This window comes from Perca flavescens, chromosome 12 (genome assembly GCF_004354835.1).
Source record: "Perca flavescens isolate YP-PL-M2 chromosome 12, PFLA_1.0, whole genome shotgun sequence".
NCBI lineage: Eukaryota > Metazoa > Chordata > Actinopteri > Perciformes > Percidae > Perca > Perca flavescens.
In genome coordinates, this window is record NC_041342.1 from 6,266,414 (window position 1) to 6,279,759 (window position 13,346).

The 13,346-nt window shown below is 42.5% G+C and overlaps 1 protein-coding gene across 1 annotated transcript in view; it reads right to left on the minus strand.

The window, feature by feature from the left end:
• Positions 1-4,013: 4,013 nt before the first annotated feature.
• LOC114565333 (ephrin type-A receptor 4) overlaps positions 4,014-13,346 on the minus strand; it is a 30,880-nt gene continuing 21,547 nt past the window's right edge. The window contains exons 14-19 of the mRNA XM_028593321.1: positions 13,306-13,346; positions 12,942-13,151; positions 10,865-11,041; positions 7,324-7,511; positions 6,184-6,369; positions 4,014-4,990 (exon numbers count right to left, since the gene is read on the minus strand). The exon at positions 13,306-13,346 is cut by the window's right edge and continues 21 nt beyond it. Of these exons, the coding sequence (XP_028449122.1) occupies positions 4,873-4,990; positions 6,184-6,369; positions 7,324-7,511; positions 10,865-11,041; positions 12,942-13,151; positions 13,306-13,346 (920 nt within the window). The 3' untranslated portion in view covers positions 4,014-4,872. The remainder of the gene's footprint in view (positions 4,991-6,183; positions 6,370-7,323; positions 7,512-10,864; positions 11,042-12,941; positions 13,152-13,305) is intronic.

Below are 13,346 nucleotides of genomic sequence, written 5' to 3' on the forward strand. Positions count from 1 at the left end.
TTTTGACCCAGAACAACAAAAAGTTGCATGGTCGATGGGGAAGACAACACAAGGGTTAATGTCAAGTTTCTCTCCGACTCATTTTAAACGCACAATCCTGCAATCACAAATTTTCATGGCAGTGAAGAACAAACGCTTCCTCTGTCCTTGTGACGATGTGTGACCACAGCAAAACGTGGAAGGGGAGGAGGGGAAAAATGTCAACTGACAATGACTGTTGTAAGCACTATCATTACTATAGACCTACTCAACCTTAAACCTGGCCAGACGTTCCTGTGACGTTACTATGTCAAACACTGAACTGGATAGTGAGGAAGGGAGGAACGCCCTGGAACACCTGCTGCTGTTGTTGAAGATCCTGAGACGTTTTTTTGTGTTGTTTGTGCACAGACTTGTAGGATTAATGTTAATCACAGTGGTATTCCCTTTGGGATCATGGGTAAACAATGACTCTAATGTGGGAGGTCCACCAGCCACACCCCACATTCCTTAAGTGTGGCCTCTGACTCACGGACATCCAGGACTTAACTTGAGGTGACTTGGGCTGCAACTAACGATTATTTTCATTGACAATTCATCTTGTCAATTATTTATTTCAATTCATTGGATTAGTTTGGTCGATAAAATGTCACTGTTTCCCAAAGCCCAAGAGGACGTCCTAAAATGTCTTGTTTTGTCCACAACGCAAAGATATCCAGTTCACTGTCACAGAGGAGTGGAGAAACCAGAAAATATTCACATTTAACAAGCTGGAATCAGAGAAGTTGAACAGTTTTTTTTCATAAAGAATGATTTCAATGGATGGTCAAAATAGGCGATTCATTTAATAGTTGACAACTAATCGATTAATCGAGTCCTCTTTGCAGCTCTAGAGGTGATCATAACACACACAAATGTCAAACAAGAGAATAAACTAGAGGTGTGCAGCCTTAAAGGAATACGCCACCGTTGAAAATAGGGCTTATCACGGTCTACCTTGGCTGTAGATAGGTGGGCCAGCGCATTTTTTGTCTCAGTGCAAGTAATAAGGTTGTTTTTTTGTCTTTTGTTGGCTCACTTTTACTCACAACATGCTAACCCCCAACATAGGATTCCATTCACTGCGCTAAGCTAACTAGCGGCGGTGCTGCAGGTGTTGCACCGGACTAAAACGATTCATGCACAAAAAATGCGTTGGCCCACCTATCTACAGCTAGGGGAGACCGTGATAAGCCCTAGTTCAACAAACGGCGGCATATCCCTTTAAAAGAGACACCACATTGCTTTGCTTGCAGAACTTTTGAAAAGGGGATGATTTTGGAAACATAATGCATGTCACTGCAAAAATAGCTCCTGGGGATGTTTATCCCTAAGTGTGGGATAATGGCTGCAGCTGAAGTCATTAATAGCAGGCTAATGTGTGTCAGATGCTACCTGTCCAGCAGCAGCAGCAGCAGCAGCAGGGGAGGGAGAGCCAGGACACGAGTGACTGGCCAGCATAATGAGAGGGACATGGCCTGCCAACTTGGGCAGCTGCTTCTCCTAGTGGGACTAGTGGTGTGTGTGTGTGTGTGTGTGTCTGTGAGTGTGTCTTCTCATTTTTTTGTGCTCTTCCTGCTTCTTTTCTCATCAGCAGCATCGAGAAACGCACACACAAACGCACCCAGACAAGCTCACAAGGGTTACCGTGGGAATGCCTGTGGCATTATCAGTCCTCGAGGTGATGCTTTAATCCTGAAACAAATCTAGACTTTGTGTTGTGTGTCTCCGGCTGTGTGTGAGTGAGCGCGCCCGTGTGTAAAACCCAAACTCACACCCATTAGATTACGGCTGGCTGCACAGCAAAGACACCCCACTGCCACTCCCACGTGGAGGAGCGGGCAGGATTAGCCGGCTCCATACCCGCCCTAATCTGGGGACAAAAAAACCACAATCGCCTCCCACTGAGATACAGAGACAGAAAGACTCAATTTGATCTGCCCTTCTCAATATAACAAGTGTCTTCTCGGGTTAAAATTACAACTGCTCACTCTACCATCGGTCAATGTGGATTCAGCCCTAAACGGTGTCCTCTTTATCCCTAGGATCAATCCCTTTTTAACCATTTGGAGCACCTACAGGCCCTGCTCTGCGGCAGTGAATGCAAGTGGAAAAGCTTCTCCAGAGTCTGCAGCCATGCTAGCGGCTCTGTGAGGATGCTACGGCTCAACTCAGCTCACTCTTTTTTGGGGTTTCCATTGCCAAAAGTTGCTGATAGTACATGGTACTTTCTTTGGTACCACCTTGGTTGAGGTTCCAAGCGAGCTGTGCCGATTCTAGAAGGTGGAGCAAAAACACTGCAGACCACTGATTGGTCAGAGAAAATCGTCACTAGCGCGACGTGGGCCACCCTGCACAAACCCGCCGTTTTTAAATAACCAATCTACCGTCAATAGCGACCCAGATTTAAAAAAAATGTCAGCCTGCAAAACCATGCCGTTCACTTCATATAGGCTACACTACACCGTACAATTGGCGAAGTGCAGACGGTCCTCGGTTTGGTTGTCGATGAAAGGATTCAGCGAGTGTTGCGTTTAAGCTGATGTCACGGCAGTTTAACGAGGCGTCGCTATGGCGATCAGCTGAGAATTCCGCATACTACTATTATCCGCACTGGACAATGAAAAGGGAAAAGTACTGCTACCAAAAAGTAATTTGAGACCATACATTTGGCACCAACACTAACACACGACATGCTAACCTGTCACAATGACAATGCTAACATCATGTTGTTTAACAGGTGTAATGTTTACGATATCCACTATTTTAGTTTAGTGTACTTCGCACTTAACACAAAGAACAGCTCAGTATGATTTGAAAGTCATCAGTTTGTATTTGGTCATAATCCAAAGTAATGGACTAGAGGAAAAGTCAGGGGATCACCACAGTTATTAGGGTTCATTCTCTGGGGACCATGAACGTCTGTAGAAACCTTTCTACACTTGTTGAGATATTTCCGTCTGGACCAAAGTGGTGGACCCTGACCGACATGATCATCCATAGAGCCACGCTGCTCGGAGGTCTGAAAGTGAGTTTATCTACCGTGTGCAGGCAGTTACTTCCAACGAGAACAGATGCCATTCTATCACCTTTCGAGTAGAGCCCAGCGTGTGATGCATCATTACAAAAGGCTACCTGTTAAATGTGTTGTCAGTGTCTCATTATTTGACAGAAGCTGCCTGTTTCATTGCCCCCAGCGCAGGCCTGACTCTTTCCCTCTGTCTCTCTTCCTCTTTGTGTCTCTTACTCAGAGGCATCTGCCTCATTAACCACCATCAGCATTTTGTTTGCTGTGTGTGATTTGGATGTATCGGTGAGGCGCGTGTGTGTGTGTGTGTGTGTGTGTGTGTGTGTGTGTGTGTGTGTGTGTGTGCAGGAAACTCATTAGGCTGGAAAAATACTGACATTTTTGCCAGATTCCAAATAATATTTTCTCTTCCTTTATCTATCAAAGGGTTCCTCCAATCAACTCCCTGGTGTGTGTGTGTGTGTGTGTGTGTGGTAGTGTAGTGGGAGACAGATGTTTGCTGATTCGACAAGTTTGCACTGCAAACTCAGTCCAATTTAGCCTACAAAAAAACATGATGCCACACAGATGCGCGTGGTGACAGCACGTTCCTAATTTTCTGTCTTTTTAATTCAAGCTCTCTTTCTCCTCTCACTTTTCCTCTGCTTTGCTTTCTTCTCTCTCTCTCTCTCTCTCTGTCCTTTCTTTCACACACACAAACCCGGCAGTGTGTGTGATGACACCAAAGGCATTTCAGCTGGGTGTTCTTCTCGTTGTTTTCCCTGTTACAGGCACCTCTGACTAAGTCTCAACTTCCACAGAGGACACTTTCTTCTGCCAAACTCGGAAATAATAAACGTGAAGCGCTCAAGGCTTCATTTGGTACTCTGTCTACATTACAATACAAACTGTACATTAAATACATTACAATGCAAAAGCTCTGTTTAAACAAGATTAAAACCTACATAATTGGATGGGTTTTGGGATTTATTGCAGTGCAATATGGCAATCATTACAATATTTCCTCAGTGTTTCTATTTTACAATGTTCAAACTTAAAAAAAAAGAAAGAAAAATGCCATAAATAAACAAAATGCTTCATGGAGCTAATTCTTAGCATCAAACAAGAGACATGTACAATTAACACAGATGGATGACATTCTACTCTAAATGTCTAATACATACAAAAAAATACAAAAAATGAACAAACAATTAAAAACCCAAGCAAATCATACAGTTTGTTAGTACGATCTTACAGTATGAAACTAGTAAGAGCTCTTAATTCTACATTCTCTCCGGCACTTTGCGCATGCTCTCTCTCTCTCTCTCTCTCTCTCTCTCTCTCTCTCTTTGCATATTCAAAGGTAGATGATGTCTTGACAAGGGAGATCCATGTTGTGTGCATTCACGCTATGCACACCACACACACACACACGCACACGCACACACACACACACACGCGCACAGACGTACGAGCAAACACAAAACACATTTTTATTCAAGTCAAGCCCAAAGCAGCAAAAGAAAAGTTGGAAGCCATTCTGCTTATGCACAGCCTTTACAAAAACAAATAATGAAATAGTGAAAAATAGAACTGGATAAGAGGATGAGGCTTCAGTCTGAGCTCCCAGTAGCTTAATGCTATCTGTGGCCGCGTCCAGATCATGTTTTATTTTCAGAAAACTCCACAGGATAGGGTTAGATGATCACAAAAAGTGCTGCTCTTCTCGCTCTCTCTTCTCTTCTTCACTCCACTCCTTGTATTCACACTGGTGAAAAGTCCCTCTAAAGTGCATGGATGAGGTAAATAAAAATCTTCTCAAAACTGGTTTGTATCCGTTCTCCGGCTCAGACTGGAACCATTGTGTGTTGCATGTGCTGCATTTGAGACAACATTTCTTGCTGCACACTAGCAATTAGTATGTCCTGGTGTGACGCTGTGATTATTCCAAGTCTGTCCATCTCCCTGCGGGTGAGAAGACAAAGACATATGTTTAAACACACAAAGCCACACCAAGGATAAGGCCGAGTTTTCGTGAAAATTGGCAGACAATTTCCCCGGGTTTGGTGTCTGCTCAAGAACACCCGAACAACCATTTAACCACCAACCTAACAATTAATAGCCAATCCTGTCTACCAATCAAGCTATAAGCATGTTATCAAGTTGTCTTTGTGGCCAAAGCCTGATATAGTTTGTGCCTTTGTGCCATACAACTCCATTGTTATTCAGATTATTAAAACACAAGAGTAAAGCGACAAAGCAACAAGAAACCACAGCCCCGGGCACGCTCAGTGGCATGGAAATGAAGCTGCAAAGATGTTTTACATTACACTTCGAGGGCCACATTCATTGCAATAAATGAATATGTCATCCACACGCTGGCATGGTTCTTCTATGTGTTTTAATAGATTTTGGATGACAACAGAGTTCTGTGAATAAGATACATCAGACAATACAACGTAGCTGGATAAATCCACTATTGGTTTCGCGGTCTTCATGGGAATGGTATGTATCAAAATAAAAAGATGAACCAACACTAGAGTTCTCCTTTAATTAAAGGAAAAAAAAATGCAACTGACAAAATGGAAAACCTATTCACATCACTCATTAAATGGGGAAATTAGAGTGCACAAACATTTTTGTGTAATTATATAGGAGAAGTGCTGTGAGGCATCTACTGACATCTTGACAAAGTGGAAAGGTGTCTATTGGATCATTGAGCAGCATCTAAAACCTCCTCCCCCCGCTCCTTTCTGACGTTAGAAATAAGGGGGCTGTGTCTGAAAATGTTCGGAAACGTCATTTCAACAAGCCCGGATACATATTTCAATCATTTTTCTCTTTAGATGTGTTCAAATGACACTTTATGCAAACTAGTTTGTTTGAGCATACTCAACGCTTAAGAGTGCCAGACAGAAAAATGATGTGAAAAACACACCAAACACGGTACCTATTTTGTGTGCAAATAAATATGTTTGTGCTACTTGTGGCTCTCATTCTGCCTGTCATACATGAGACATTTTCTGTCGCTTGTTTTGACCCGAGCATGATTGTTTAATAAAATGTGATTCTGTGTGTGCAGCTCATATTTTTGCACTAAGAAATGGGATGAGTAAATGCCAGTAAAGGTCAATTTGTTCACATGACAGTGCACTTACTGGTGTGTGAGAGCCAGGAGGCTGTCCAGGCTGGTGTATCCTGCTGCTGCCAGAGTGTCTCCGTACCTCTCCAACCCAATGGACCGCAGCCACTCGCACACCGACGACACCGGCACACACACCTCTGGTAGGACCGACACACACACCTCTGAACCCAGCTCTGACTCCAACAAGGTGGCTGTGGGTCTGTGAAAACAGAATAAGAGTGTGAGGAGGGAGGTTGGTGGCAGTACTAAAAACAGGAGTGTGAAATCATAATTGAAGAATGTGAGCCCGATCATCTAGCTGAAAGAATGTAGGCGTGAGTACAGTATGAGTGCTAAATGAATATTAAAGGCATAGTAAGGGATGTTAATCCAATACACTTTTTGTCAAATTTTAGCAAATATCTCCTCACGGTCACCTAGCTCTCTATTTGAAAAAAGATTAGGTGTTAAGTTAATACACAGCCCTGGCTGTGTAAATGGCAAACAAACGGAAAGGAGTGCACGAGCCACAAAACATTATTCCAGCCAATCGGCAACAGGCGGCGACAGTTGATGGTAGGGGGGAGGCAGCACGTGACACATGGCCGGCTAGTAGTTACAACACATCTCACGGCAGTTCGTGAAATGGTCACGTAATTTAATCTATTTGATTCGTGTACACGAACACGGTTATCTCGGGGGGGGTTTCGTGATGGTCAGCACGTTTTTTTACAGACATGATGGGGGAAAACAACGGCACGGTTGGGGTTAGGAAAAGAAGACAGCGACGGTGAAAGTCCTGTGTTGTTTTTCGGCCTTTCATACTACTCGCTACCGTAGTTGCTCTTAATGCTGCGTCATCTTCTCATTGAGAATCGTGCTGTGATCACGAAAGATTCCCATTGAAATACATTAGTTTAAAAAAACGTGCTGACCATCATGAAAAAAACGATACAAACGTGTTTGTGTACACGAATCAAATAGATTAAATTACGTGACCATTTCACGAACTGCCGTGAGACTGGGTTGGTAGTTATCTGTCTGTGAATTCAAGGGGGCGGAGCTTCCGAAATCATTGCGCAGCATTGCTTACTGCACCTTTTAAATGGATACAATGCATTCTATGTATTTGTCTGTGATCTGCTATGTCTGTAATTACATGTACAGTATGTACCTGTCCCCTCCCGTCCGGCGCAGAGTCCCAGGGTTACGGATGAGTTTATCCAGCATGTTGAGTATCTGGCTGAAGGTGGGTCTCTCTGCGCGGTCTCTCTCCCAGCAGTCCAACATGAGCTGGTGCAGCACCACTGGACAGTCCATGGGAGCAGGCAGACGGTAGCCCTCTTCTATCGCTTTGATCACCTAAAGGAAGCACAGAGGTGGACGTTAGGGCTGCACAACATGAGGAAAATATGCAATAATGGTATGGAATATTGATAACAATATTACTTGCCATAAAACAGAGAAGAAGATTTATTTATTTATATAATGCACATTAATCAACATTTCTGTAAATACCCCAATGTTAGCCATTTTTCAACTGTAGTCCTAGTTGCATGCATGTCTTTATGGTGGAAAGAAACCGGAGGAAACCCACGCAAGCACTGGTCCACGCAGAAAGGCCTGGGACGACCTGGGTTCGAACCCAGAACCTTCTTGCTGTGAGGCAATAGTGCTAACCACTGAACCACCGTGCTGCCTTTTAGAGATTAAAGTGTACTCAGTTCTGCCTTTCTGCTTCTGTCAGTATTCTGCTAAAATACAACACAGTACTTGTTGAATTTAAAACAAATAAAAATAAATCACTTCCAACTTTCTTTTATTGAAACAAATTGATTTTTTTTTTTCAACTGAATATAATACGCATCACTTAGAAAAAGGAAGTTATATTTTAAAGTGCAGTTTTCTACAAAAGTGTCTTTTGTAATATGTCGCAGCCTTATCGCAGTGTGTTTATCGCGATGGCGATAGAAAAAAGGTATATTGTGCAGTCCTAGTGGACGTTTATTTTTATTTTTTAGGAGGCTAGAGAAAGGTCAGAGTTTCCAAAACCTGGATCCAGGTAAAAATGTTTCACTAATGCAGAACTGAAACAATATAAAAGTAGAACTTTCCTTAGAAAATAGGCAGAGAAGTCAGTTTGTCCAATGCGCAATATACTTATTGTTACAGTATGTTGTGTGTTTGCATTCAGCATACAATAAATCATTATGGTTTTGTGCAGGAAATGATTAAATATATGCAACAGAGTTCAATCAAACTGCCACTTTGAAACTCCACCACCAATGAAATTTCACAAAAGGAAAGCAAAAACCTTTATCCCAAGATTTATTACTTTTCTGTTGTTTTCCAAGCTCGTTCCGAAGGCTGTCCCACCGCCATCTGCAATTTGTTTAAATTTTTTGCAGCTGTGAGCAGCTGCTCTATTTCCTTTGTACATTACAATGTGGGATAATACTGTTCATCAGGGGTTTTCAGAGTCTGACACTCTGAGACAATCTGCGCCTTTTGAGCCTTAAGGCCTTTTTATGCTTCTGCGTAAAAATCGACGGCGTACGATCGGGCGTGGCTTGGTAGCGTTGCATTTCCCCCCCGACTCATTTCCTGGTTCTCCTTCTCCATAAACAACATGAAATCAAGGAGAGGGTTAACTTCTCCTGCTACAGATGTCTCACCGTGGTCACAAAGAACAGGAGAGACACTTTGTTTCTCTCACTATGACTCTAGAGTCGGTACTCGCTCCAAAGCTAATCGCCGTCACTCTCTCACTTCTCCCTAGCTCTTTCACCCACTCCCCCCACACACACACACACACAAACATGCTGGCTCGACGCACACACCAGTGCACTTGCGTAGGCTACGGCGAAAGCTCTGCATGGAACCTCCGCAGAACGATAAAACGGCCTTTAGTGCAGTCAAAAACAATATTATTGTGCAACATGAAAAAGTTAATGTCTTACTTCTATTTGGGGATAAATATGCTCTAAGTTTAGGACCTACAGTTGTTTGGGGGCTTTGGGGGACGTAAACAGGAAGTATAATGTTGTCATAGTGTCAGTGAGTTCGCTAGTATTTTGTTTTTAATTTTTAATTTCCATATGCATAACTGCCTCCATGAGTTGTATGTTAGAGCCTCTGCTGCAGCTCCAAGGGCTGGCCATGTTGATAAGCAGGCCAAATCAGTCAACTGTTCTAATATGACAATACTTCATATTATAAAATGTAGTATGGAATGGAATCGCAGCTGTGGAGTTCCAGATGCTCAAGTTGTATTTGGATGTGAGATAAGCCTGTGGCCCAGTGTTTCACTAAAACAAAGAAAGACAGAAGAGCAGCTCAGCGTGTACTAATTTGCTCCGAAAAAAAAACCAGAAAGTAAATAAGATGGATAAAGTGTCTGGCGAGCGGCTCATCAGGAAAGTTTTCTTAGACTACGACTGTGCTGCAGATGAAATCAATCACGTCTGAAGATTTCCATATGCCAGACTGCCTCTCTGACCTACTCAAACTTAACAAGCTTTGATAGCAAAGTGATTGCAAATTTGCTCTGAAATAGGATTTTTGTCTCACATCCCAAAAACCAAAAAACATTTAAATCACCCCTGAAAGTACACAGTGTATGCTTGGAGAGGGGGAGGAGAGGGAGGGGGGTGGGGGGGGACAACATAAGCAGCATTTTCTAGTCGATTTTATGAAGTCTAAATACTTATCTTCAATAAAATATTCTGTGACTGAAGAACAACATATTGGCTTGCTGCCCTTTCTGTGCAATTTACAGGAAACATTTACAATTTTTAAAATGGTGCAGAGGTCAAAGTCACTGGGTCACAATTCAGTACGTCACACAGAGGATGGCTTATTTTTCCTCCATACATCCTCTCTTTAAGTATCCTAAAGAAGTGCTGCCTTCTTTATTTATTTATCTGTTTATTTGAGATAATTTAAGTCCAATTTGTGGACTGTACAAAGGTAGAAGTAAGAGTTTTTTTTTTTTTTGTCAGGGCCAACGTGACAAGAAACCTATTTTAAGACTTTCGGCAATCTTCCCTTTCAGTTATGATAACATTGTACTCACCAACTTCAATGCTAAAATCTGATAGACAGCTTTAAAACAGAGTGCATGGGGGCAAAGCAAAATCCCCGCTTTGACCATAGTATTTAAACCACTGATTTGGAAATGAAAATGAAGATGATTCTTCAAGTTATTTCTCAAAACCGTAAACATTCATTAGATCTTTAAGGGTTACTTCCTGTTTGAACCAAACATTCATACCGTACTTACAGGTTACACAGTTGTATGAAGCAATGGGAAAACATTTTGGGTGAAGTCACTTATATTTTCCCTTCTAAACAGCTGTTTAAGATAATATATGGTTAAGTTGGAGGTTTGTCTAAATCGGCCTGTGAAGACGTGTTACCGCTCATGCTGCTAGCTGCTTCCCCAACAGTAGGCAATACAGTTGCTGAGTAAAGTATTATCTTAACCAACAGGATTTAAGGGCAAAACAATGAAAATAAAGCCCAGGTTGTTGAATTTTCCTTTAATATCTGAGAGTAATCCGTGTTCTGAAGCTAAATCGTTGGTTCCTTGAATTCATTATATAATAATAATGGAGGTGATGCGGTATTTTGATTTGAGTGTGCCTGAGGAATAAGCTCACTCTTTTGTCTTTGAGGCAACTTTTAGGTTAGATGATACAAAAGAAATGACTCACATCCTGGTTGTTCATATCCCAGTAGGGTCTCTCTCCGTATGAAACCACCTCCCACATGACGATGCCGTAACTCCACACATCGCTGGCTGAGGTGAACTTCCTGTAAGCTATGGCCTCTGGAGCCGTCCATCTGATGGGGATCTTTCCTCCAGGTGAAAGATAAGTCCCAGTGGCCTCCTAAAATAGCAGTAAATGTAATTTTTCAGTGAATAAGGATAATTTGTTTATTTCATTTGTTAATTTTTTTTTTTTTTTTGCCTAATTGATTGCCTTAGACTACGTTTACATGCACATAATATTCCGTTTTTTGCCCTTATTCGAAAAAAACAATATTCCGACTAAGCTGTTTACATGTACCCTGAAAATCCAGAGTTCTTGCGAGAGCATAATTTGAATTTGCTCAGCGAGTCACTCTGGCATTGAGTAATGATGGTCATTAACTATGCCCTTGCCAAGCTGCACCAATCACATCGGTGTATCTGATAGAGGCGGGCCAGAGGCGAGCTAAACAGATGACGACAGTTTAATCTACCAGTTAGCTCCGCTGGTAGCTAATGGCGCGTTCATGCCACCTCGGAATATCAGGGGCCGCCCCCGTGGTTACGTTGTTTTTCCGACTGGCAGCGTTCACATGGTCGGCATGCATGTTCTTCTTCTTCTGTTATATTGGCGTTTGGCATAACAACTTGTTGCATGACTGCCACCAGTAGCCCATAGCATCAGGTGTGTGAAAAAATGGAGGCCACAATAACAAAAGATCTGCAGCTGTTTTCTTATGAAGCATCCAAAAGCACATCGCTTTGTGTTATCTGCAGGACAACCAACGGCAAAGGACACGGATAATGTGTCGTTTTTTTTATACATGGGCCTATTTATGAATAATTTGAAACATGTTCTGTCTGTGTATGTTTCTTGGCAGAGGCATTTGTCCACAATAAACAGTTTATTGTCATTGAAATATGTTCAGTGAACCAAAGTCTACTACCTACTTCAAACGTCAGTTGTCAACAACTCGTCACCAATTGGGAAAGTCGGTTAGCAAAATTCAGCCCGAGTTTCCCACCTCTGATTCCCAGAGGAAGTGATGTGAATGGTGATGTTTTCACTCGGAAAAATGTTTTTCCGATGTCCATGAACGCACCGTAAGCGTATGCGGCTCTCAATACGTCAACCCGTGTATTGTTGTGATTGGTCGTAGTGTTATCCAATTGCGTGCGGTGAGATTTTCAAATGCATGCTTGGTGCTGCCCCTCGAGTTGGGCCATTTTCATTACTGAATGCCAGACCCTTAATCTTTCGGCTTTGGGTCTGAATTTCCAGGCTAGTTTACATGGCTAATGAAAGTGAATATTCCAATATTATTCAAAGTACAACATAGTTTTTTTTCAAAGTTTTCCAGCGGTGGCGGAGTTGTTCGACGTGCAAAACCAGCCTCCCTCTTTCATTCCTTCAGCCAGCTTCTTGAAAAGGCCGGCGTTGCGATGTGCACATCCAAAAGCCTGTTGATATCCAAGTCTTTCATAATGTTTAAAAGTAGCTGTGTTTCTCCTTCTTATCCCAGCCCTGCAAACTGTCGGCTGGTTGGTTTGCGTACAGCAACCATAGCAACGCACAGAGCTGGCTGTAAGCTGTAAACAGGCAAGTGGCCGTAAAGTGTCACAAACTGCTGTAAAAACCCTGATTGAGACGCATATCTGCGCTGTACACATCCACGTCCAAAGAATGTGTCTAAAACCCGAATAATACCAGCATACCCCACGTCTTAATCGGAAAATGCTAAATTCGGAAAAAGGCCTTATTTGGAATATCCAAATGGAATATGATGTTTACACCACCTGTATGAAATTCGGAATATTGTCATATTCGGAATAATAGTGGAATATTATTGTGCACATTGTGTTCGAAAGGTTTTAAGATTTCTTCTTCGATTGATGTCTATTCACTTGTCTATAATAAATGTTTTCAAAGGTAGCTTAAAAGTGCATATAAAAAATAGGCTGTGAAAGACAAAAGAAAGATTGTATGTACATGTTCAAATCCAGTTTGTGTGTATATGTTACTTCTGTGTGTGTCCTACCCTCGTGGTGTAGGCCGCCTCTGGGTCGTCCTCCAGAACTCGGCTCAGGCCAAAGTCAGACACCTTACACACCAGGTTGCTGTTGACCAGGATGTTTCGAGCCGCCAGGTCTCGGTGGACGTAGCTCATGTCCGACAGGTACTTCATACCTGAGGCGATGCCGCGCAGCATGCCGACCAGCTGGATCACCGTGAACTGGCCGTCGTGTTTCTGAAACGTTCAAAATATAGAGACAGGAGAGCAGGTTAACACGGGCACCGACAACTTGCTCGGCAGTCGTGAGTGATCGTTTTCAGTTCACTGGAAATAAAATGCTACTAAAAGCTAGATTAAAAACAGAGACAGTATAATAGAATGCATGTACCCGAAGAAAAGCATCCAGGGATCCATTTTCCATGTATTCTG